The sequence below is a fragment of the Schistocerca gregaria genome, chromosome 1 (genome assembly GCF_023897955.1).
Source record: "Schistocerca gregaria isolate iqSchGreg1 chromosome 1, iqSchGreg1.2, whole genome shotgun sequence".
NCBI classification, from domain to species: Eukaryota; Metazoa; Arthropoda; class Insecta; order Orthoptera; family Acrididae; genus Schistocerca; species Schistocerca gregaria.
The window spans coordinates 831,499,658-831,526,739 of record NC_064920.1 but is presented as its reverse complement, the minus strand read 5'-3'; the positions used below and the strand labels follow the sequence as shown (position 1 = coordinate 831,526,739).

At 40.5% G+C, this 27,082-nt stretch overlaps 1 protein-coding gene across 5 annotated transcripts in view; it reads right to left on the bottom strand.

The window, feature by feature from the left end:
- Positions 1-27,082, bottom strand: part of LOC126272043 (E3 ubiquitin-protein ligase Bre1) — a 263,497-nt gene that overhangs the window by 154,412 nt on the left and 82,003 nt on the right. For all 5 annotated transcript variants that reach the window (XM_049974561.1, XM_049974569.1, XM_049974584.1 and 2 more), the window contains exons 7-8: positions 22,430-22,555; positions 6,403-6,576 (exon numbers count right to left, since the gene is read on the bottom strand). In XM_049974561.1, the coding sequence (XP_049830518.1) occupies positions 6,403-6,576; positions 22,430-22,555 (300 nt within the window). The remainder of the gene's footprint in view (positions 1-6,402; positions 6,577-22,429; positions 22,556-27,082) is intronic.

The following is a 27,082-nucleotide window of genomic DNA, read 5'->3' as shown; positions in this document are numbered from 1 at the left end:
GTACACGGCCTTGTTGCAAAGCTGATACTCTGAGGATAAGTTCTGCCTTGAGCTGGTCATAGGTATTATTCTCTGGCAGTGTGGTAATCACATCTTGCACTTTGACCATGTATTGATGATCGAGCTGGTTCACGACCGGTGCAAACTTGGTAGTGTCGGCAGTTATTCCAGAGTAAAAGAAGCTAGCTTCAACTTGTGTAAACCATAGTGCTGGATTGTGAGGCCAAAAGGGTGGTAGTCTAATGGCGAGTCTGGATACAGCAGGGTTGGTCGCAGTCAAATCTTCCATCATCTTATGGTATCACTTTATTTCGTGCGTCAGGCAGGCGATAAATCACATCAGGGTCATCAGTTTGGCCGTAGGCATTGGTTCTGGCCTGTTCGACTGGTTAGCCTGGTAGTTTGCGATAAATAACGCACAATGATATCTCCAATGCTGAGATGACAAGAGCTTTATTTGTTCGTTCAGCAAATAATACAGGATGTCTTTTAGACATAGTGCATGTCAAGGCAAGACTCATGCGAAAATGAATAAGTGACTTGTTGAGTGGTTACTCAGGAACTAAGTATAAAAAAAGAACTAACATGGAGAAAACAAGAACATGTAAAAAACTATATACAACACAGTACTCCTGGCAGCCAACATGTAACTAATTTATTCACACAAAATAAAGTATGTGCGATATAACACACAGGTGATGTACTCGTGAACCGAACCGAACTGCACTGCACTGCAAACTGTGGTCACTACAAGTCATTTTCCTTCACCCTTCTTCCTTGCCCTTCAATCCTTCTGCCTGAAGGAGGAGCCACTGGCTCCAGAAGCTTGCACATCACAACAGTCTTATATGTGTGTGTTATGCCGCCACTTGGTGACCAGATTTTTTATCTATCCATTTAAATAAACCCTCAATTCTGACACAATAATTTATCCCAGTTGGGCTGCACAGCCAGTACAATGTATTAATGGCACACACTAACTTACCTCATATGTGTGGTTGCTGGGAGCAAAAGTTTGCCATCAGCTCGTAGCACATTGTCTGCTGTTGGGACAAGCTACCCCCCCCCCCCCCCCCAATTTCTAAGGACCGCCATCCTCATCCACACTCCCTCTTCCTCCTCATCCGCATCCTCATCCCCCCTCCCCCTCACTCTCCCAAGAGCAGTCAGCTTCTAGCTTATAAAAGAAACGGACAAGTAATGAGTTGATGTAACATAAAAGATGTCAAGCTATTAGAAGGACCAGATACAGCACCTTCTTTCATTTTTGTGAATAATATTAATTGTCACTACATAGAACACCGCACACAAAACGACACTATCATCACAATTATTATGTATACTTAGAGTGCATTATACTGTATTTAGCTCTGAAAAAGGACAGTGATAGATTAGCAATGTTTTCATCTTGTTTATGTGTCTACACTACATGACTGCTTCCATTGCTTATATTCCATCATAGACATTCTATCACCATGTTTATTTATTCAATTTTGGTATTCCATTCTTCTGTATACTATCCTGGTCAGCAAATTGGGTACATGAACTGTCAATCTGATTACAGAGTGATTCTTGTATATTTGCCCTCCCTCTCTTTGTGGATATTCTTCTGAAAGTCCTGAACAATTATTTGGCTGCTATGAGGAGTGGACGACAAGGAACCCTGTGGGTGCAATAGGGGTTGAGGAGTGGTGCCTGAAGCGGTGGTAGGGTGTCAGCAATTTGGTTAACTTATGGAGATGGTGTCTGAAAGGCTCCTCCAGGTGCTGGAGAGAAAAGGATACAGTTTCAGAGTTATGATGCTTGTAGTATGGATTGCAGAGTAGTAGTATCTTGTGGAGGGAGTAGAGGTGGTTCTGGGATGCCTGTGCCATGTAGATGTGTTTCTGATGTACTACGTTTGTTAGGGCCAGGGATTGACAGAATCTGGAAAGGCGTAAGTCATTGTGAAAGGAGAGGTGGGATCCAGAGAAAGGAATCTTTACAGTTAGGCCATTTGGAGGAATTGGGTGGTTTAGGTAGCATTTGAAAAATAGGATGTGGGATTGGGTTTTAGCACCGGAAAAGGGATATTTTACTGAACCAGCGCAAAAAGCAGGAGCAAAGATCCATTGTGGCAGGAGTGATGTAAAGGAAACGAGAACAACACAGAAATGGGCAAAATGTGTGTTGATGGTTAGCGGGAATGACACAGAAAAGGGCAAAATAGGCATTGGTGGTTGTGAGAGGAGTTGAATAAGTGAAAAGATACATAAACATACATAAAAAATACATAAAGACAAGCTATTTTACTGAACCAGCGCAAAAAGCAGGAGCAAAGATCCATTGTGGCAGGAGTGATGTAAAGGAAACGAGAACAACACAGAAATGGGCAAAATGTGTGTTGATGGTTAGCGGGAATGACACAGAAAAGGGCAAAATAGGCATTGGTGGTTGTGAGAGGAGTTGAATAAGTGAAAAGATACATAAACATACATAAAAAATACATAAAGACAAGCAGAAACATGAACAGATATGTAAAAATATGCACAAATACATAAAAATATATCTAAAAACAAAAATGATGTGACTTACCAAACGAAAGCGCTGGCAGGTTGATAGACACACAAACAAACACAAACATACACACATAATTCAAGCTTTCACAACCAACGGTTGCTTCATCAGGAAAAAGAGAAGGAGAGGGAAAGACGAAAGGATGTGGGTTTTAAGGGAGAGAGTAAGGAGTCATTCCAATCCCGGGAGCGGAAAGACTTACCTTAGGGGGAAAAAAGGACAGGTATACATTCGCGCACACACAGACACAAGCAGACATTTGTAAAGGCAAAGAGTTTGGGCAGAGATGTCAGTCGAAGCGGAAGTACAGAGGCAAAGATGATGTTGAAAGACAGGTGAGGTATGAGCGACGGCAACTTGAAATTAGCGGAGGTTGAGGCTTGGCGAATAACGAGAAGAGAGAATATACTGAAAGGCAAGTTACCATCTCCGGAGTTCTGACAGGTTGGTGTTAGTGGAAAGTATCCACATCTCTGCCCAAACTCTTTGCCTTTACAAATGTCTGCTTGTGTGTGTGTGTGTGTGTGTGTGTGTGTGTGTGTGTGTGTGCGCGCGCGCGCGCGCGCGCGCACGCGAGTGTATACCTGTCCTTTTTTCCCCCTAAGGTAAGTCTTTCCGCTCCAGGGATTGAAATGACTCCTTACCCTCTCCTTAAAACCCACGTCCTTTCGTCTTTCCCTCTCCTTCCCTCTTTCCTGATGAAGCAACTGCTGGTTGCAAAAGCTTGAATTTTGTGTGTATGTTTGTGTGTCTATCAACCTGCCAGCACTTTCATTTGGTAAGTCACATCATCTTTGTTTTTAGATATATTTTTCCCACGTGGAATGTTTCTCTCTATTATATGCAAATACATAAAAATATGCACAAACACACAAAAGCCCAAAAACCACATAAAAATGTAGACAAATACCTAACAAACAGAAATGTGGGGTGAAAAGGAACAATGAGGTGTGTGTGTGTGTGTGTGTGTGTGTGTGTGTGTGTGTGTGTGTGCTGCCGTAAGTGAAGGGAGTGGGAGGGGGATAGGTTAGGTCAAGGATCCAAAGTTCATGTGCCATGGGCAGGCATGGAAAACAAAATGCTTAAGTACATGAGGGTGAGAGATGACGTGGGATCAATGGAATAACTATAACTATCGAGGAAAGAATCTGTGTCATTAGATGCAGCAATCAACAATCTGCACAGACAATCATTGACACACTGTGGGTCACAAGTAGATGCAGTTTGGAATTTGGAGAATAATCACAGGAAAGAGAAAGAATGGACACTGAAAAGAGTAATAATATAGAAAAGAGTAACAAAGTAATACATCATAGGGTTATATGATTAAGAAAGCTGTTCGGCAAAAATCAAATAATAAAAACTATTTCGCCCATTTCTGCATCGTTCCCATTTCCTTTACACCATTCCTGCCATCATGGACCATTGCTGTATCTTTCTGTACCAGCTCAGAAAAGAATCCTAAACAGAGTCCCACATCCTGCTTCTCAAATGCTGTGTAAACCATGGAATTCATCAAACAGCTTAACCATTAACATTCCTTTTTCTGACTCCCACCCCTCCTTTCACAATCGCCTATGCATTTCCAGATTCTGCCATTCGCTGGCCCCCACAAACTTGGTCCTGCAAAAACACATCTCCATGGCACAGGCATTCCAGAATCACCTCTCCACAAGATACTACTACTCTGCAATCCCTACTACATATATCACATCTCTGAAATTGAATCCCTCTCTCTCCAGCTCCTCAAGGAGCTATCCAGACACCACCTCCATAAGTTATCCAACATCCTGACCTCCTACTGACACCGTGGGGAACAACTATCCAAACCCCTATTGCAGCCACAGTGTTCCTCCTCGTGCGCCCCTCATAGAAGCTAAACCCCGCCTAGCTGACCTTTTCAACTTGCCAAATCCCCAAAACTCACTACCAACTCTCCACCAGATCCAGAGCCAAAATATTCCTGTACACAGTCGTTAACCTTTCCACCAAAACCCTCAGCTCCACCAAAATTTCAGTCCTATCCAAATGCATCCCCTTTAAGCCTAAACCCAAATTTAACAATGCTGGACTTGTCAAAGACCTACTCTCCTCCTTCCAATCCCTGCAATGGAAGCACTTCTTTGGCACAAATCCCTCCCACCAAAACCACCATAAATCAACACTATCATATTCATATCGCTATCTAACCTGTGAAAGCAGCCATGTTATTTACCAGCTCTGCTGCAATCACTGCACAGCTTTTTATATTGAAATGAGTACCAACAAGCTGTCCAGCAGAATGAATGGCCACCGCCAAAACTGTGACTAAGAGCAAACCATGCCACCCTGTGGCTCAACATGCAGCAGGACATAACACACTTTATTTCAGTGGCTACTTCACTACCTGAGCCATCTGGATCCTTCCTTCCAGCACCAGCTTTTCTGAACTGCACAGATGGGAGTTACTCTTACAACACATTCTCTGCTCGCGTAATTATCCTGGTCTCGACTAATGATAACATACTGTACCTAAACCCTCCACCCAACAGTTTCCATCCCCTCTGTCCTATTATCTCCTCCCCATTCTCATCTCCCTCCCTGTTTATTTGCAGCCCTCTGTCAACGCATCCACCCGTCTTTCCCTGCTCCTCCATTATTCTGCTCATTTTTTCGCACCTCCTTGCCCTACAACCTCCTGATGCTCCACCTGTTGGCAGTCTACTTTGTGCATACGCCAGCAGACAATGTTTGTCTCTCTCCCACCTGTACATTACTACTCCTTCCCCTTCCCTGCCCCCTCCAGATTGCTGCTTGCATCCCAGGTGATAATTGCAGTCCGGCCCGATATGCTGGAGCTGGTAGTTATTTGTGAGTGAGGTATCCATGTTTGTGTGTGCGATTCTTATGTGTCTCTCTTTTACTGATGGAGGCTGTGGCTGAAAGCTTTATGTAAGTGTTAATTGTGCCTGTCTGCAACTTGAGGTGTCTTCTTTATAGTAAGCAACAATCTGTCTTCCTCTATATTGTTGTAATTTAAGATAAATATGTCGTAGCTCTCAGCTCAGTTGATATGGCCACACATCATCATCACTATATACACAAAAGAATTTTTGAATGCTGTAGTAGTAGTAGTAGTAGTAGTAGTAGTAGTAGTAGTAGCAGCAGCAGCAGCAGCAGCAGTAGCAGCAGCAATAATACGTGTTTTTGCATGCGTGTGTGCGTGTAAGGGGGGAGGGAGGTCTGTTGATGCTGAATATAGTTAAATATAAATTTCTGTAGGGTGCCATACTTTCCATTGAGAGCATGTACTAACATTGTAAAATAAACTTGTTCCACATCATAGCAAAAGATCAAGCGACGTGGCACAGTGGTTAGCACAGTGGACTCAGATTCGGGAGGACGACAGTTCAAACCTGCGTCTAGCCATGAACAGCTTGGTTTTGCACGATTTCCCTTTACCCTTCAGGCAAATGCCGTGATGGTTCCTTTGAAAGTGCACAGCTGATTTCTTTTCCTAATGTTGACACATTCCGAGCTTGTGCTCCATCTCTAATGACCTCAAAGTCGACAGGACGTTAACCTAACCTTCCTTCCTTCTTCATAGTCAAAGATCATAATTGTGATCCACAGGAAATGCAGACAACTAACCCACCAACTCATTACTTTTTTCAAAAATTTTATGGGTATCACCAATACAATAGTATCAGACTTCTAGTAATGTCAAATAATTCAAACATTAGTGAAACATGAGAAAATAACTGTCATCTTAATTCAAACATGGTAAAGATTTCTTAAGGGGGGAATAAAATTTTCCATCTGAATAGAAACTGGAAAAACTAATACAGGTTAACATGTGTAACTTACTTCCATCATTTCTATGTGTCTCAGGTGTGCATTCTTGCTGGTCTGTAACTGTGTCCTAGCTTCATCCAACTGAGTCTTCAACTGCATGGACTCGTTGTACAAGACAGAGAACTGTGACTGCAGGCATTTGTATTCTGTTGTTTCAACTATTACAGACTCTGGAAGTTGTCGGATCTGTAAAATCAATCATCATAGTCAATCAACAAAAACATTTTGTTTCTTTTTTTATTTTTGATTCCAAACATTAGAAAAGTTATGCCTGTTCAAAGTGTGCATAATATTTAATAAATGCTGTACTAAATGCATGAGGTAACGTGAATGAGAATAGAGAAAGAAACTATGTACTGTAAGGAATTTAAACTACTACTCATGATGATTAATGCAATTTTTTAACACATCATTATAAGTGAAATGTTGCTTTTTGAATAATTAATAAAACAGCCACAAATGTTTAATTAATGCTAAAAGATATTATGAATATATTTTCTCGGTGTAAATAGATCTGTAAATAAGGAGAAAAGATTATAATTTAATATAAAAATATATTCTTACTGTTCAAATAAAGATTGTCCAAAAGAAATCTATCTATACCTACTTTATAAAATAAAATAACAACGAAAGCAATGAATTTTTGACAAAATAATTTCATTGTATAGATAAAAAAATCTACTCATCAAGCGGTGGCAGAAAACACACATCAAAGAAAGTTATAATTAGGAAAGCTTTCAGAGCCTGTGGCTACTCCTCCACGCAGAAGGGTTGAAGGGGAAGGATGACGCATGAAGGAAAAGGACTGGAGAAGTCTAGGAAAAGGTGTAGATTTCAGGAAAGTCACCAAGAACTGTGGGAATTACCGCATGGGATGCGAAGTAAAGACCGACTGTTGGGGACTGCATCAGACGAGATTTGAAAATCTGAAAACTTAAATGTGGAAGACAGGGTAATATACAAGACAGAGATTACGGCTTAAACATCATGCATCAGTTGATAAGAGTGAAAGGTTAAGTGCGTTGTACATAACAGAGGTGGGAGGGGGCAGTGAAAAACAGATGGGTAAGACAATGAAAGATGTAGAAAACTACAACGAAGTTAAGAAAAGAGTAGTTACAGTGAAGAAATACTGAGACCAATGCATTAACATAAATTAAGGCCAGGTGGATGGCGAGAACCAAGGACATGTTGTAGCACAAGAAGACCTGCGGAGTTCAGAAACTCGCATCTGGGGGAAGAACCCAGATGGCGAGTGTGGTGAAACAGGCACCAAGGTCATGTTGTAGAGCATGCTCTGCAACATGATATTGTGTGTTGCCAGTATACACCCTCTGCCTATGCCCACTTTCCTAATTGATAATTTGGTGGTAGTCATGCTGATGTAAAAGGTTGAACAGTGCTTACTTAACAGCTGGTATACAACATGTGTCGTGTCACAGGTGGCTGTCCCTTTGATAGTATATATTTTGGCAATTACAGAGCTGCCATAGGTGGTGGTAGGAGGGTGCATAGGGCAAGTCATGCAGTGGGGATGGTCACAGGGATAAAAGCCATAAGGTAGAATGATGGGTGCAGAAAGAGCATAGGGTCTGACAAGAATATTGCGGAGGTTGGGAGGGCAACGAAAACATATTCTAGGTGTGGTGGGAAACGTTTCAGGTAGGAAAGATCTCATTTCAGGGCATGATTTTAGGATGTCGTGGCCCCATCGAAACAGCTGATTAATACATTCCAGGCCAGGATAATACTGAGTCACCAGTGGTGTGCTCTGAAGTTCTGTTTTTTTGGAGCGATCAGCAGTACCAGGAGTGGATGTGATGGCCCGCGAAATCTGCTTTTGAATTAGGCTGGTGGGGTAATTACGTGCAGTGAAGGTTGCAGGGGAGAATGGTGATGAATTGCTGTTAAGAGAGTGCATCCAAACGAGTCTGTTTGCCTCAGATGCCAAGGCTGTTTGGGTGGGAATATTAGAAATGGAAAGGATGGCAACTGTTAAAATGTAGTTTGTTTGCTGGCAGGTTTAATTTGGACAGAAGTGTGTTTCTGGCCTTCGGTGAGGACGAGATCAACATCAAGGAAAGTGGCATGGAATTCTGAATAGGGCTGTGATAATCGGCACACTATTAACCCCTTGGCCATGCTCAAAAGGTGAGCTCAGCATATATTTTGGCACTGGTCCCATGCTCAATGAACTGTGTTCAGGCAGCTCTGTTGCCTCACCATGCATGCTTGTTCCATCAAGTTTGGCCCGTCTGGCCTACTGCACCATGTGCTCAACAAACGGTGCTAAGGCACGTAGTTTGCCATAATCAGTGAGCTCTACAAAATGTATTTGAGTGTCTGTACCGGACGTAACGATGTCCTAAGTTACACAGTACATACATAGGTTTAAACATGTCTAGGTGTGCACCTTCTTTATTATTGTGTTATGAAGACCAATTATTAAACACAAGTGATGATGAGTGGTCTAGTGACACTTTGCTGAGTAGTGGTGAAGAGAGTGATCATGATACTATAACGAATACAAATCAGAAACATCAAGTGGTTAATAGGATGTCAAAGAATAAATGATGACTGCTGACAATCGTTCTGGTTCTAAAAGATTGTTGTCTGTCAATTGTAGTGTAGACATGAGTAAACTCCCTTTCACAGGGTGTAAAACTTTCTTTTGGCGATTCTCTGAATCCAAAACAGAGAGCGCATGTGCACAAATGGATACGAAAGAAACCACGGTGAATTGTATTCATTATTTGTAAAGTTATTCCTCCTAGGTAATATTGAAAAGCCAGACTTCAAAATGTATTATTCAAGGCATGAAGTCCTTGAAACATCAATTTTCCATAAAGTTATGTGAGAAAGTAGATTCAGTCTTCTCTTGGAGCTCATTTTAATGACAAATATGTTCATTTAAGAGACTGGAACTCCCACAAAATTGTCCAAATAAAACCTGTCAATGACTATCTAAAGAAGAAATTTGAAGAGGTTTATACTCTTGAATGAGAATTATTCACTGATAAATAACTGTTACTATCGAAAGAGTGGCTCTCTATTAAGTAATACTTAGCAACAGAATGTTTAGTGAAGCAAATAGTGGGCAATTATGCTGCTTTGTAGTTTGGAATGGGAATGAGACTGTATTTGAGTCATAGCGAATATCCTCTAGCTTCTAAAGTGGTTTCACAATATTAAAAAAAATTAATTAAAGATTAGATATATAGAAATAATGAGGTTAATTTTTAGGCATGTCTGACAAGCACAATAAGTTGAGCTATGCCAATTAATAATACTATGTCTGATCGCCGAATCCACCTACATAATCTTGACCGTGTCCATGATGACGTAATCGGATCTTCGTGATAACTCCGAAGTACACAGGTGGGCTTCTTGGGTTTTTATATATTGCAGAATTACTTGGAATAATGAGTCATACAATCTTTCAGTTAGTAAAATATAACATTATATTATTTTCTTTGATGCACATAAAAAACAGACTTTTTACTTATCCTTACCACCAAAACGGCTACCGCCAATTTTGCTCTGAAATACCGTGCGCCTGACTTAGTTTATTAACAGGGAGCAAGTCCTTCCTCTTACCCTCGAACAGGAAAAACATCTTATGTTTTTTAACATTTGAAATAAAAAATACATGACAGTAGGCGCAGGCTCTATGCTGGGCTAACGCTTCACCTTTTCTCTTTCTGAGAAAGAGAAAGAAAGAAAGAAAGAGAGAGTGAGAGAGAGAGAGAGAGAGAGAGAGAGAGAGAGAGAGAGAGAGAGAGAGAAATGCAAAAGGTACATTACAGTTACAGGGAAATTTTAACGAGGAATTTACTTTGTTTATTAACAGGTTACCCTCCCTCCTCCCCAGAAAACTGGCATTCTACAGGTTGGTGCGTGGTATGTCAGATCCCTTAATAGGGCGGGTAGGTTGGAAAATTTAAAAAAGGAAATGGATAGGTTAAAGTTAGATACAGTGGGAATTAGCGAAGTTCGGTGGCAGGAGGAACAAGACTTTTGGTCAGGTGATTACAGGGCTATAAATACAAAATCAAATAGGGGTAATGCAGCAGTAGGCTTAATAATGAATAAAAAAATAGGAGTGCAGGTAAGCTACTACAAACAGCATAGTGAACGGATTATTGTGGCCAAGATAGACACGAAGCCCATGCCTACTACAGTAGTACAAGTTTATATGCCAACTAGCTCTGCAGTTGATGAAGACATTGATGAAATGTATGATGAGATAAAAGAAATCATTTAAGTAGTGAAGGGAGATGAAATTTTAATAGTCATGGGTGACTGGAATTCAAGAGTAGGAAAACGGAGAGGAGACAGTAGGTGAATGTGGACTGGGGGCGGGGAAATGAAAGAGGAAGCAGTCTCGTAGAATTATCCACAGAGCATAACTTGATCATAGCTAACACTTGGTTCAAGAATCATAAAAGAAGGTTGTATTCATGGAAGAATCCTGGAGATACTAGAAGGTATCAGATTATATAATGGTAAGACAGAGATTTAGGAACCAGGTTTTAAATTGTAAGACTTTTCCAGAGGCAGATGTGGACTCTGACCACAATCTACTGGTTATGAACTGTACATTAAAACTGAAGAAACTGCAAAAAGGTGGGAATTTAAGAAGATAGGACCTGGATAAACTGACTAAACCAGAGGTTATACAGAGTTTCAGGGAGAGCGTAAGGAAACAGTTGACAGGAATGGGGAAAGAAATACAGTAGAACGGGTAGCTCTGAGGGATGAAATAGTAAAGGCAGCACAGGATCAAGAAGGTAAAAAGACAAGGGCTAGTAGAAATCCTTGGGTAACAGAAGAAATATTGTATTTAACTGATGAAAGGAGAAAATATAAAAATGTAGTAAATAAAGCAGGCAAAAAGGAATACAAACGTTTCAAAAATGAGATTGACAGGAAGCGCAAAATGACTAAAGAGGGATGGCTAGAGGACAAATGTAATTATGTAGAGGCTTATCTCACTAGGGGTAAGATAGATACTGCCTACAGGAAAATTAGAGAGACCTTCGGAGAGAAGAGAACCACATGTATGAATATCAAGAGCTCAGATGGCAACCCAGTTCTAAGCAAAGAAGGGAAGGCGAAATGTGGAAGGAGTATATAGAAGGTTTATACAAGGGCGATGTACTTGCGGACAATATTACGGAAATGGAAGAGGATGTAGATGAAGACGAAATGGGAGATAAGATACTGCGTGAAGAGTTTGACAGAGCACTGAAAGACCTGAGTCAAAACAAGGACCCGGGAGTAGCCAACATTCCATTAGAACTACTGACGGCCTTGGGAGAGCTAGTCCTTACAAAACTCTGCCATTTGGTGAGCAAGATGTATGAGACAGGCAAAATACTCTCAGACTTCAAGAAGAATATAACAACTCCAATCCCAAAGAAAGCAGGTGTTGACAGATGAGAAAATTACTAACTCTCAGTTTAATAAGCCACGGCTGCAAAATCCTAACACGAATTCTTCACAGACGAATGGAAAAACTGGTAGAAGCCGACCTTGGGGAAGATCAGTTTGGATTCCATAGAAATGTTGGAACACGTGAGGCAATACTGACCTTACGACTTATCTTAGAAGAACGATTAAGGAAAGGCAAACCTACATTTCTAGCATTTGTAGACTTAGAGAAAGCTTTTGATAATGTTGCCTGGAATGTTCTCTTTCAAATTCTAAAGGTGGCAGGAGTAAAATATAGGGAGCGAAAGGCTATTTACAATTTGTACAGAAACCAGATGGCAGTTATAAGAGTCGAGGGGTACGAGAGGGAAGCAGTGGTTGGGAAGGGAGTGAGACAGAGTTGTAGCCTCTCCCCGATATTATTCAACCTGTATATTGAGCAAGAAGTAAAGGAAACAAAAGAAAAATTCTGAGTAGGTATTAAAATCCATGGAGAAGAAATTAAAACTTCAAGGTTTGCCGACGACATTGTAATTCTGTCAGAGACAGCAAAGGACTTGGAAGAGCAGTTGAACAGAATGGACAGCATCTTGAAAGGAGGGTATAAGATGAATGTCAACAAAAGCAAAACGAGGATAATGGAATGTAGTCGAATTAAGTCGGGTGAAGCTGCTGGTTCAGGTTGTGGGTTCCTGTTGTCATGTCATAGTTCATGAACCACGGGGCATCTCGGACATATTCCGAGTCGTGGTCACCTTTGTGCTCAGACGGCAAAGACTACCAAATCCACCGGTTACTCCCTCAACCATTAGGGGTAAAACTCAATGGGACCCGGGGCAAGTAAGGCTAGCAACCTGATTCCCTGGTACTTTAGATACAATGCTGGCAACAATCGGAGCAAAATGCCTCGGACCTTTGGAGGTGACGGAGTCCAACCTCTAAATGACAAACCAGGGACCCCTAAGATACGACTCAGCTAACGAATGGTAACGAGATGGGGTGCTATTTATATCAATGGGGGCTACTCTGGGAAGAAGGCAGAGCTGGCAGAGGCTGCAAGTAATTTGGGGTCTGACATTGTAGCTGTTAGTAACATTCGGATAAGGGGTGAGAAAGAAGAGGAAGTGGGAGAATACAAGGTCTACCTGTCAGAACAATCGGGTGTAGGGCTTTACATCATGAAAGAAATGGAACCCAGCGTAGTTGCAATAAGGTATGTAAACAAATGACTGATGTGGATAGATTTGACAGTGTCTAGCAAGAAAATTAGGATTGTGTCAGTATATTCGCATTGTGAAGGGACAGATCAAGATAGGGTGGATAGTTTTTATGAGGCACTCAGTGGTGTAGTTGTTAGAGTAAAGGACAAGGACAGTGTTCTGCTCATGGGAGATTTTAATGCCAGGATTGGAAATCGAACAGAAGGGTATGAAAAGGTTATGGGTAAATTTGGAGAGGATATGGAGGCCAACAGGAACAGGAAACAACTCTTGGCTTTCTGTGCCAGTATGGGCTTAGTAATCACAAACTCCTTTTTTAAACATAAGAACATTCACCGGTATACTTGGGAAGCCAAGGGAACCAAATCTGTCATTGACTATGTAACAGCAGATCAGGAATTCAGGAAGGCTGTGAGGGACACACATGTACTCAGAGGATTCTTTGATGACACTGATCACTATTTAATCTGCATTGAAATTGGTATTGTGAGGCCAAAAGTGCAGGAGGTCAGGTCCATATATAGGAGGATAAGAGTGGAGGAACTTCAGGATAAGGAAATCGGCACAAGCACATAACAGTCATCTCAGAAATGCACCAGTTAGTTGAATGTAGCCAATTATAGTCATTGGAAAAGGAATGGGCAAAGTACAGGGACACAGTACTGGAAGTGGCTAAAGAATGTCTTGGAATAGCAGTGTGCAAAGGTAGGATATGAAGCAAACAGCTTGGTGGAATGACACAGTCAAAGCAGCCTGTAAAAAGAAAAAGAAGGTGTATCAAAAATGGCTACATACTAGAACTCAGGTAGACAAAGTTATGTTGAAGAAAGAAACAAAGCCAAACATATAATTGCAGCATCCAAAAAGACTTTGGAAACAGGTTGGAGACTTTGGGTCAAGCTGCTGGAAAACCATTCTGGAGTGTAATTAGCAGTCTTCGAAAGGGAGGTAAGAAGGAAATGACAAGTATTTTGGACAGATCAGGAAAACTGCTGGTGAATCCTGTGGATGCCTTGGGCAGATGGAGGGAATATTTTGAAGAGTTGCTCAATGTAGGTGAAAATACGATCAATAATATTTCAGATTTCGATGTACAATGCGATAGGAATGATGATGGAAATAGGATCACATTTGAAGAAGTGAAGAAAATGGTCAATTGAGTGCAGTGCAATAAAGCAGCTGGGGTGGATGAAATTGAGTTGGAACTCATCAAATACAGTGGAATGTCAGGTCTTAAATGGCTAGACAGGATTATTGAAATGGCGTGGGAGTTGGGACAGGTTCCATCAGACTGGACGAAAGCAATATCACACCAATCTTTATACCTGGAAACAGAAAAGATAGTAACAACTACAGAGGTATCTCTTTAATCAGCATTGTGGGTAAAATCTTCTCAGGTATTGTTGAAAGGAAAGTGCAAGTATTAGTTGAGGACAAATTGGATGAAAATCAGTGTGGGTTTATGCCTCTTAGAGGTTGTCAGGACCAGATCAGATCTTTAGCTAACGGCAAATAATGGAGAAGTGTTAAGAGTGGAATAGGGAATTGTATCTATGCTTTCTAGATCTAGAAAAGGCATATGACCAGGTTCCTAGGAGGAGGTTATTGTCTGTTCTACGAGATTATGGAATAGGAGGCAAAGTTTTGCAAGCAATTAAAGGTCTTTACATAGATAGTCAGGCAGCAGTTACAGTTGACAGTAAACTGAGTTCATGGTTCAGAGTAGTTTCAGGGGTAAGACAAGGCTGCAACCTATCTCCACTGTTGTTCATATTATTTATGGATCATATGTTGAAAACAATAGACTGGCTGAGTGAGATTAAGATACATGAACACAAAATAAGCAGTCTCGCCTACGCAGATGACTTAGTTGTGATGGCAGATTCGATTGAAAGTTTGCAAAGTAATATTTCAGAGCTAGATCACAAACGTAAGGACTATTGTATGAAGATTAGCATCTCCAAAACGAGAGTAATGTCAGTGGGAAGGAGATATAAACGGACTGAGTGCAAATAGGTGGAACAAAGTTAGAACAGGTGGACGGTTTCAAGTACTTAGGATGCATATTCTCACAAGATGGCAACATAGTGAAAGAACTAGAAGCGAGGTGTAGCAAAGCTAATGCAGTGAGCGCTCAGCTACGATCTGCTCTCTTTTGCAAGAAGGAAGTCAGTACCAAGACTAAGTTATCTGCGCACCGCTCAATCTTTCAACCAACTTTGTTGTATGGGAGCGAAAGCTGGGTGGATTCAGGTTACCTTATAAGGTTGAGGTTATGGATGTGAAAGTAGCTACGATGATTGCAGGCAGTAGTAGATAGGAACAATGGTAGGATGGTGTCCACAATGAAGAAATCAAAGAAAAACTGGGAATGAATTCTATAGATGTAGCAGTCAGGGCGAACAGGCTTAGATGGTGGGGTCATGTGACACGCATGGGAGAAGCAAGGTTACCAAAGAGACTCATGGGTTCAGCAGTAGAGGATAGGAGGAGTCGGGGTAGACCAAGGAGAAGGTACCTGGATTCGGTTAAGAATGATTTTGAAGTAATAGGCTTAAGAGCAGAAGAGGATGGGGAAGGAAATCAGTCGTGCCCTTTCAAAGGAACCATCCCGGCATTTGCCTGAAATGATTTAGGGGAATCATGGAAAACCTAAATCAGGATGGCTGGAGACGGGATTGAACCGTCGTCCCCCCGAATGCAAGTCCAGTGTGCTAACCACTGCGCCACCTCGCTTGGTGGGACAAGAAGAGAATAGAAGCTTTCGAAACGTGGTGCTACAGAAGAATGCTGAAGATTAGGTGGGTAGATCACATAACTAATGAGGAGGTATTGAATAGAATTGGGGAGAAGAGGAGTTTGTGGCACAACTTGACAAGAAGAAGGGACCGGTTGGTAGGACATGTTCTGAGGCATCAGGGGATCACAAATTTAGCATTGGAGGGCAGCGTGGAGGGTAAAAATTGTAGAGGGAGACCAAGAGATGAATACACTAAGCAGATTCAGAAGGATCTAGGTTGCACTAAGTACTGAGAGATGAAGAAGCTTGCACATGATAGAGTAGCATCAAACCAGTCTTAGGACTGAAGCCCACAAAAACGAAAACAACAACAACATCAAAAGGTTTTATAACATACTCAGCTGTTTTTGATTTTCTCATTCTAAAAAGCACTGACCACATTAGAACTGTTATGATTAACAGGATGGAAATCCCAGGAAGTTTGTTGGAAGCAAAAGTCGAGAAATGCAATGTTAAGACCTTTCGTAAAGGGAAACTGATGGCACGCAAAGGTGAGTTACGGAAGATGTGTAGACCCTTTCCATTGTTTGCAATGCAAACCAAGGAAATAAATAAATTAATTAATTAATTAACTAAATAAAATAAAAAAGTGAAAACAAAACCTGAACTAATAGTGACAGAATGGGTTGTGTTGATTTAGATGACAATTTATTGAGTCACAAGTAAACGTTTTTGAAAATATTATATGAAACACTTTTGCCATTTCATGGATAGAGCAGCTCTGAATTCGTACCTATTATACGAGAAATTGGTGGTAAGTCTCTTAGACCTGACTTTCAAATTACTCTCATTGGAAATTTGCTAGAAAAATACTGTGTGCACATCAATTCATTCTCCCAGCATAGGAAAGCTGGACAACCTTACCAGGTATCAGTCCAAGCAAGTTTGCTGAGCCATTTTTTGAAACACTGTGAACAAGTACGTGCAAACACAAAAACTGAGTTGCAGCCAAAAGAACAGGAAAAAGGTAAGAAGAAAATGCATACTTATTGTGAAGAGCGTGGTGCTTAACTACGTGCAATACCATGCTCTGAATTGAACAATACAAAACTAACTTCTGAGAAATTTGTTCAAGAAAACTGTATACATTGGTCCCACCAATAACACCCTTCCCCAGAATATCAAAATAAATAAAAAATTATTTTAAAAGTATTATGAAAAGGATAGAATGCTGCTCACCATATAGTGGAGATGCTGAGTCACAGACAGGCACTAAAAAAAGACATTGAACAAGTAAGCTTTCAGCCAAAAGGCTGCCTCCTGAATCGTGCCACACACACACACACACACACACACACACACACACACACACACACACAAATGCACCTCCTACACATGACTAATGTCTGTGGCATTCTCACCTTGGCAGCGAGAAGCAGTGGCCTTGTGTGCGTGAGATCCATTTGTGTGAATGTGTGTATGTCTACTACGTGATCGGAAGTATCCAGACACCTGGCTGAATATGACTTACACATTCATGGCCCTCCACAGGTAATGCTGGAATTCAATATGGTGTTGATCCACCCTTAGCCTTGATGACAGCTTCCACCCTCACATGCTTATGTTCCATCAGGTGCTGAAGATTTCTTGGGGAATGGCAGCCCATTCTTCACAGAGTGCCGCACTGAGGAGAGATATCGATGTCAGTCGGTGAGGCCTGTCATGAAGTTGGCGTTCCAAAACGTCCCAAAGTGTTCTATAGGATTTAATCCAGGGCTCTGTGCAGGCCAGTCCATAACTGACAGGTGCTCGATTATGTTGAAAGATGCAATCACCATCCCCAAATTGCTCTTCAACAGTGGGAAGCAAAAAGTTGTTTAAAACTTCAATGTAGGCCTGTGCTGTGATAGTGCCATACAAAACAAGAGGTGTAAGCCCCTCGACGAAAAAAATGACCACACCATAACACCACCGCCTCCAAACTTTACTGTTGACTCTACACAAGCTGGCAGTTGATGTTCACTGGGCATTTGCCGCACCCAAACCCTGTCATCGGATTGCCACATAGTGTACAGTGATTCGTCACTCCACACAACATTTTTCCACTGTTCATTCATTCAATGTGTACACTCCCTGCACCAAACGAGACGTTGTTTGGCATTTTCCAGCGTGATGTGTGGCTTATGAGCAGCCGCTCGACCATGAAATCCAAGTTTTCTCACCTCCCGCCTAACTTTCATAGTACTTGCAGTGGATCCTGATGCAGTTTGAACTTCCTCTGTGATGGTCTGGATAGAAGTCTGCCTATTACAAATTGCAACCTCTCTTCAACTGTCAACGGTCTCAGTCAGTCAACAGACGAGGTCAGCCTGTATGCTTTTTTGCTGTGTGTGTCCCTTCACGTTTCCACCTCACTATCACATCAGAAACAGTGGACCTAGGGATGTTTAGGAGTGTGGAAATCTCGCGTACAGACAAATGATGCAAGTGACACCCAATCATCTGATCATGTCCGAAGTGTGCGAGTTCCGCTGAGTGCCCCATTCCACTCTCACATAATGCCTAATGACTACTGGAGGCACTGATATCTACATCTACATCTACATCCATACTCCGCAAGCCACCTGGCGGTGTGTGGCGGAGGGTACCCTGAGTACCTCTATCGGTTCTCCCTTCTATTCCAGTCTCGTATTGTTCGTGGAAAGAAGGATTGTCGGTATGCTTCTGTGTGGGATCTAATCTCTCTGATTTTATCCCCATGATCTCTTCGCGAGATATACGTAGGAGGGAGCAATATACTGCTTGACTCTTCGGTGAAGGTATGTTCTCGAAACTTTAACAAAAGCCCGTACCGAGCTACTGAGCGTCTCTCCTGCAGAATCTTCCACTGGAGTTTATCTATTGTCTCCGTAACGCTTTTGCGATTACTAAATGATCCTGTAATGAAGCCTGCTGCTCTCCGTTGGATCTTCCCTATCTCTTCTATCAACACTATCTGGTACGGATCCCACACTGCTTAGCAGTATTCAAGCAGTGGGCGAACGAGCGTACTGTAACCTACTTCCTTTGTTTCCGGATTGCATATCCTTAGGCTTCTTTCAATGAATCTCAGTCTGGCATCTGCTTTACCGACGATCAACTTTATATGATCATTCCATTTTAAATCACTCCTAATGCGTACTCCCAGATAATTTATGGAATTAACTGCTGTTTTGTAGCAAAATGATAAGGGATCTATCTTTCTACGTATTCACAGCACATTACACTTGTCTACATTGAGATTCAATTGCAATTCCCTGCACCATGCGTCAATTCGCTGCAGATCCTCCTGTATTTCAGTACAATTTTCCATTGTTACAACCTCTCGATACACCACCAGCATCATCTGCAAAAAGCCTCAGTGAACTTCCGATGTCATCCACAAGGTCATTTATGTATATTGTGAACAGCAACGGTCCTATGTCACTCCCCTGCGCCACACCTGAACTCACTCTCACTTCAGAAGACTTCTCTCCATTGAGAATGACATGCTGTGTTCTGTTACCTAGGAACTCCTCAATCCAATCACACAATTGATCTGATAGTCCGTATGCTCTTACTTTGTTCATTAAACGACTGTGGGGAACTGTGTCAAATGCCTTGCGGAAGTCAAGAAACACGGCATCTACCTGTGAACCTGTATCTATGGCCCTCTGAGTCTCGTGGCCGAATAGCACGAGCTGGGTTTCACATGATCGCCTTTTTTGAAACCCCTGCTGATTCCTACAGAGTAGATGTCCAATCTCCAGAAAAGCCATTATACTCGAACAAAATACATGTTCCAAAATTCTACGGGATCGACGTTAGAGATACAGGTCTATAGTTCTGGACATTGGTTCGACGTCCCTTCTTGAAAACGGGGATGACCTGTGCCTTTTCCAATCCTTTGGAACGCTACAGTCTTCTAGAGACCTACAGTACACCGCTGCAAGAAGGGGGCAAGTTCCTTCGCATACTCTGTGTAAAATCGAACTGGTATCCCATCAGGTCCAGCGGCCTTTCCTCTTTTGAGCGATTTAATTGTTTCTCTATACCTCTGTCGTCTAGTTCTGTATCTACCATTTTTTCATCTGTACGACAATCTAGAGAAGGAACTACAGTGCAGTCTTCCTCTGTTAAACAGCTTTGGAAAAAGACATTTAGTATTTTGGCCTTTTGTCAGTCATCCTCTGTTTCAGTACCATTTTGGTCACAGAGTGTCTGGACATTTTATTTTGATCCACCTACTGCTTTGACATAAGACCAAAATTTCTTTTTCTGCCAAGTCAGTACATAGAACATTACTTTCAAATTCATTGAATGCCTCTCGCACAGCCCTCTTCACACTACATTTCGCTTCGCGTAATTTTTGTTTGTTTGCAAGGCTTTGGCTATGTTTATGTTTGCTGTAAAGTTCTCTTTGCTTCCGCAGCAGTTTTCTAACTCTGTTGTTGTACCACGGTGGCTCTTTTCCATCTCTTACAACTTTGCTTGGCACATACTCATCTAACGCATATTGTACGATGGTTTTCAACTTTGTCCACTGATCCACAACACTATCTGTACTTGAGACAAAACTTTTGTGTTGAGCCGTCAAGTACTCTGTAATCTGCTTTTTGTCACTTTTGCTAAACAGAAAAATCTTCCTACCTTTGTTAATATTTCTATTTACTGCTGAAATCATCGATGCCGTAACTGCTTTATGATTGCTGACTCCCTGTTCTGCGTTAACTGATTCAAATAGTTTGGGTCTGTTTGTCACCAGAAGGTCTAATATGTTATTGCCACGAGTCGGTTCTCTGTTTAACTGCTCAAGGTAGTTTTCAGATAAAGCACATAAAAAAATTTCACTGGATTCTTTGTCCCTGCCACCCGTTATGAACGTTTGAGTCTCCCAGTCTATATCCGGCAAATTAAAATCTCCACCCAGAACTATAACATGGTGGGGAAATCTACTTGAAATATTTTCCAAATTATTTTTCAGGTGCTCAGCCACAACATCTGCTGAGCCAGGGGGCCTATAGAGACATCCAATTACCACGCCTGAGCCTGCTTTAACCGTGACCTTCACCCAAGTTATTTTACATTTCGGATCTCCGTCAATTTCCTTTGATACTATTGCACTTCTAATTGCTATAAACATGCCTCCCCCTTCACTGTCCAGCCTGTCTCTGCGGTATACATTCCAATCTGAGTTTAGGATTTCATTGCTGTTTACCTCTGGTTTCAGCCAACTTTTTGTCCCTAGTACTATATGGGCGTTGGGACCGTTTATTAATTAGAGCAGTTCTGGGACCTTTCTATAGACGCTCCTGCAGTTTACTATTAGCGCATTAATATTGTTACTCCCTAGAATGAGATTTTCACTCTGCAGCGGAGTGTGCGCTGATATGAAACTTCCTGGCAGATTAAAACTGTGTGCCCGACCGAGACTCGAACTCGGGACCTTTGCCTTTCGCGGGCAAGTGCTCTACCAACTGAGCTACCGAAGCATGACTCACGTCCGGTACTCACAGGCAAAGGTCCAGAGTTCAAGTCTCGGTCGGGCACACAGTTTTAATCTGCCAGGAAAGTTTCATATCAGCGCACACTCCGCTGCAGAGTGAAAATCTCATTCTGGAAACATCCCCCAGGCTGTGGCTAAGCCATGTCTCCGCAGTATCCTTTCTTTCAGGAGTGCTAGTTCTGCAAGGTTCGCAGAAGAGCTTCTGTAAAGTTTGGAAGGTAGGAGACGGATACTGGCACAAGTAAAGCTGTGAGTACCGGACGTGAGTCGTGCTTCGGTAGCTCAGTTGGTAGTGCACTTGCCAGCGAAAGGCAAAGGTCCCGAGTTCGAGTCTCGGTCGGGCACACAGTTTTAATCTGCCAGGAAGTTTCATTTTGTTACTCCCTGTTGCATTTTGCCTACTCCTACCTTGCTGCGTCTCAGGAGGTGTCTTGTCAGGTCTAGGGAGAGAATACCTGGAGTACCTGGCAGCACAATGCACCTAATATGAAAAACTTATGTTTTTCAGGGTATCTGGATACTTTTGAACACAGTGTATTTTGACTAACTCAAAAGAAGGCCTTTTTGGCGGAAAGCTTAATTGTTCATTATTTTTTTGTTGTACCTGTCTGCAACTCATCTCCACTGTATGGTGGGTAGCAATCTATCCTAGGCCTGCACAATTCCATTCATAAGCAATGAGGCAGGTGTCAACTATAGCCTACCACCAGCTGCTTATCTGTGCAATAAAGAGCACAGCAGAAGGGTCAACAATGTCAAACTTTACTTGGCAGAATTTATTATTTGATGCAAATGCCAAAAACAAAGACTGAAAATAAATAAATAAGTAAATAAAAAGTAACTGACATTTTGGTTGTGAATCTTGGAAGCTTTTTTCTGCATTTGTCACTTGGGTGCATCTTGTAAAACATATATTATGCTAGAAAAAGAACAGAATTGTAGTATTCGTATAAATGAGTTAGTTGTTTTTTTTTTTTTTTTTTTTTTTTTTTTTTTTGTTTTTTTTTTGTTTAACTTATCTCATCTATGGAAAAGGGTACATAACACTTTAGTGTGCTCAGTGTTCTGAAAGATGGTGTTTAAACAGTGGATGAAGACTTAGGAAAATTGGTAAGTACATACGTCCATCTTCAGCTTTTCAACTTCTTTAAGCGCCTCTCGATGTTGCTGATGCAGTTTGTCTAGTTCTTGTAACCTATTGTTGGCTAGTTCCCGCTGTTCCTCCACCTCTTTCTGGAGGTCTTCTAGCTGAAAATTATTTCAATAAGAATTTATAGTGTGGACTACAAAAATAGTGAAAGAAGGGGAAGATGTGGGAGGTAATGATGTGGCACAAGCTATAGAAATAATAAAAAAAATTGAATTATTTTCCAGCATGCAAATTAAAGGTTTTTTTTTTTTAATATTCTTGAAAGAAGACATTTCCTTTGGCAGATTTGTCGATCTTTTTTACTCAAAATAATAACTGTTTCATCATTAGCAATTATCTGATTGTACAAAATTAAATTATATACAAGTAACTTACAATGAAACAATAAATATATAGGGAAATATAAAATTAATGTCCTGGTTATTTATGATACACTAAAAATTATGTTATGCTTACAACATATTAAGATTCAATCAACAGCGTCAAAAGAATAACATTTAATGGCCTACTTTTTAAGAGTACACAAAACATAAACCTCAACAAAGCCTTCAAGGTGTTGGGTAAAAGCCGAAAAGGAGTCAGTTTCAAGGGTACATATATATTCAATAATATGTCAGAGCACATGAAATGCTCCATGGGAAATGTGGTGGAGTTTAAGAATGAATTAAGAAACTTTCTGTTGGGCAACTATTTATACTACATTGAAGATCTTTTCCCACAAACTTTCGGAATGTTGTGGCTTTTTTTAACTAATATTAACAATGTAATATAATAATATTCATAATGTCAATTTCATTGTGTTGTGCTTAAATAAAAAATACTTTTTCCCACATCCAAGAAAGCCCTCTTTGCAGAATCAATCGAACACAACTAATAGGTGAGGATCAAGAATAAACTTTAGCAGGGATAAAATGTAGGTAATCACTTAAACAGCACAATCAGATGCCCTCTATTCTCATCTGATGGCAGCAAAGAGTTAGAAAACATTACGCAATGCGTAGCAATAGCAACATACCATATTTACCCAAGTATAAGACGATCCGAATTTAAGACGACCCCCCCCTTTTTTAAGTGTCCTTGAGAAAAATTAATTTTTTAACATATTATGACTAATCAAAATTACAATTTTTTATTGATGTAAAGTACCCACATAAAAAGTTAACAATGCATCTAATCTAAACTTATGCCATTACTTACTGTCTACATTCCTAGAATACAAGGAGAAATAAATTAAGCAAAAAGAAATTGTTTACATTATCTTCACTGCCTTTTTTTGTTCCTTTAGGCTGTGGTATCACTAGTTTTAATCATCACTGACATCAGCCTAAGAAGACAGCTGTGAAACTTGCATCTCCACTGTGACTAATATTTGGCTACCTCTTGTGAGTGTGTTGCCATTTCTGAGGTTACAGTTATGGTGTGACCTGACAACACAACTTTTTTTCTGAACACACAGCAGATTTTGCTTCTAGAATGATGAGAGAATGTTACAATGTCCTTTGATCCAAACACATTGGCTGCCTGCTGCTCTCTCATTGGTTGTGTAGAATCAGCACCTAACATACTCCCTATAGTTCCCATCATACCTTACAGTGAGTGCCAACAACATTGCTACTTTTAGCATCTCCTGCAGAAATGTATGCTATTGTTGACTATTTGTCAAATTTTAGGATCTGTTTGATTCACAGTACAAGTGGATACAGGCTAACTGAAGCTTAAACACAGACGTTCATAAAAAGCTGAAGTACGCAGTATAGAGTTCCGTGGTTGGCAGCATGATTAAATCAGCTGCCCACTCACCACTCCCCCCCCCCCCCCCCCCCCCCCCACTCTTCGTACTTCTCAGCCAAGATGATGTCACCATTCTCTCTCCAACCCTTCTGTAGTGCTGTGCTTGAACAATAATGAAACACAGAAGGCAATATATTTTAGAGTGCAGATCATACATGACAGTAGCAACTAGTACATAAATAAAAGATCACAATCATGATTCAGTACAATTCTCAAACTTTCATTCATCCAGGGGTCTACTAGCATCTGCGGGTGCTACCTTAACAATGTGCCTGTCCTCTGCAATTCATTCTTGGGATAACAACTGCAGTAAGCTAGTGCAATTTATTTCATTTGTTAGACATTCAATTCTGGACTAATTCTCTATCTCGTTTCATCTGAATGTTACCGTCTTGTTCTAAAGTAACAGTTTTTGATAGACGATATTTTCGCCTTTGAAAGTTACCTTTACTTAAAAACCAGCAAAAATTTGTTACCATCGTATGTATAAATTTAGCAGAACATTTTCTGCAAACTAGTTCAAATACAACAAAAGTTTATAAGTTGACAGAATTTAGTGCTATTTCCTCCTGTGTCTCACAAAATTGTCTATTTCATAATTTCTGCATGTCCCTTGCATTAGCACCCCAAAGTCAAATGTCATGTCATTGTTCCAGCAAGGTCAATATTCTATCAAGTGCTTCACCATATCGGAAAATCTCAAGCCTGTTCAAACAAAAGCATTGTTTGCTAAGCCCTACCCTTCAGAATTCTTCAAAATAAATTTGTACAAAATCCCAGCAGCCAAAGCTTCATTTGTAAATTAACACACCCCTACATTAATGTATTAAACAATGTAAAAATGTTTACCTCAGCAGCAATAGTCTAATCCGAGAATGTAAAACCACCCAGCATTTTTCGAATGACAAATTTGGGAAAAAAAACCTTGTCTTATAATTGGGTAAATACAATAATGAGCACTAGGAATTAGCAACATGGTGTTACACCATATGTTAGAACAGTACTGATTGTTACCAATGTTGTCTTTCGTGATACAACAAATTTCAATAGTATCATAAAATCTGCACCCAAATCGTCGTCATCAATTAGGAAACACTGAATCCAGAAGAAAAACATGTATGTACAATATTGTCATCAAAATGATGCCACAACCTGCACAAAGTTGGTGAAGGTTAAGTCAGCTAAACAATTCTAGGTTACTAGACAACAGTTTTGAACAAGCAGAACCGACATATGAAGAAGCAAATATGCTAATGAGGAATAAAGAAAACCTCAAACTTATTTCACAGCACATCTTTTAATAATGAATAAAGCATATTAAAAGCTAGTTGGGTTACATGTGAATAATCATACATCACAAGTCTGTGGTATTAAAATAAACATTTAAAAAAGAACAAGAACATTAATATTAGTTTATAGAATAGCACTACACATTCTATTGTATATAAGGGAGTTCCAGTGAGTTGGGCTTGAATTGTAAAGCTATGTGGGTGAGAAATGGTTAAAGTCACAGGACTTAAATTTAGGATTGGAAATGTTAGATTTTAGAATGGCCTTAAATGCTATCAAATGATCTTCAGTGTTGTGTTACTAGAAATAATCAATGCTATGTTCTAGAAGTTTTGGTTTCTAAAACAAAATAAGGTGAATTTAATCTGGGTTGTTGCTAACTCAAAGTAAACAGTGAGTGTATTAGTGATTTTTCAATGTCCAAGCATAAGAGAGGTTTTTCCACATTCCTCTGAAACATACTGGACAGTGGTTTAAGGAAGGAATACATTAATGTACATATAGAATCTCAAGTGAAACTACAGACAGATGGTGGCATGAAGAAATCTAACATGAAGAACGAGAAAGACAATTATTTCGGAATGGCCACACCATCAATGAGAGCAAACCAAGATGACGTAACATGTGAAAATGTTATGGAATCAAATCAAGCAAGGAAATGCTAAAAAATATGTAAAGAAACAGGTGAAAAAATTTAAAATAAGAAAAGAAGGATAACAAAACTTTTACATGATAACTGAACAGCAAACACCATAAGAACAACAAAACATGAGTGTAAATGCCATTTAAGACAGAACATACAAAAAATTACATTTTGTAAAATTAGGTTTTCAGTAATTAACCCATCAATAAATGCAACAAACATGTAAGTGTTATCACTGAAAAATAGACAAGGTATGTGAATTTTGTGGTGCAAAGGAATTCAAAAGCTGAACTGTCACCTGTGAGGTAAGTATTTTTTTTTCAATTACAGGATGTGTGATAAAAATAATGAGACACTTTTTTCTCTAACAAAGCTTTAGTTTTTTCAAACAACAATATTGCCCCTTCAAAGTAGTTCCCTTCAGAAGCTACAGTCCAGCGGAGTTGCTGTTCCCAGTCTCAGCAGCACTGCTGAAATGCTTCAAATCGTAAGGCCTTTAACATGTTAGTCGCAGCCTTTTGAATGTTCTCCAGAAACCAAAATGACGTTCTTTAAAGTCTTTTTCAATTTTGGGGAAAGAAAGAAGTCACGACAACTCAGATCAGATGAATAGGGGGGCTGTGGAACAACAGGTATGCCTTTTGAGGTCAAAAATTCTGTGATGGATGTGACCGTGTGATATGGGGCGTGTCATGGTGCAGCATCCTCTTTTCTGCAATGTGCAAATCTTCGGTCAAAATTTGATGTACAGTGAAAGTCTTTAACTGGTCACCCATCATCCTTATTGTTCAATGTCAGTCTGATCTCATAAGGGAATGCACACTTTCTACATTTTCACTGGTTTTTTAAGTTGAAGAGCTCCCTGAGCAAAGTTCCTCTTCAAAGTGTTATCGGCCTTGAA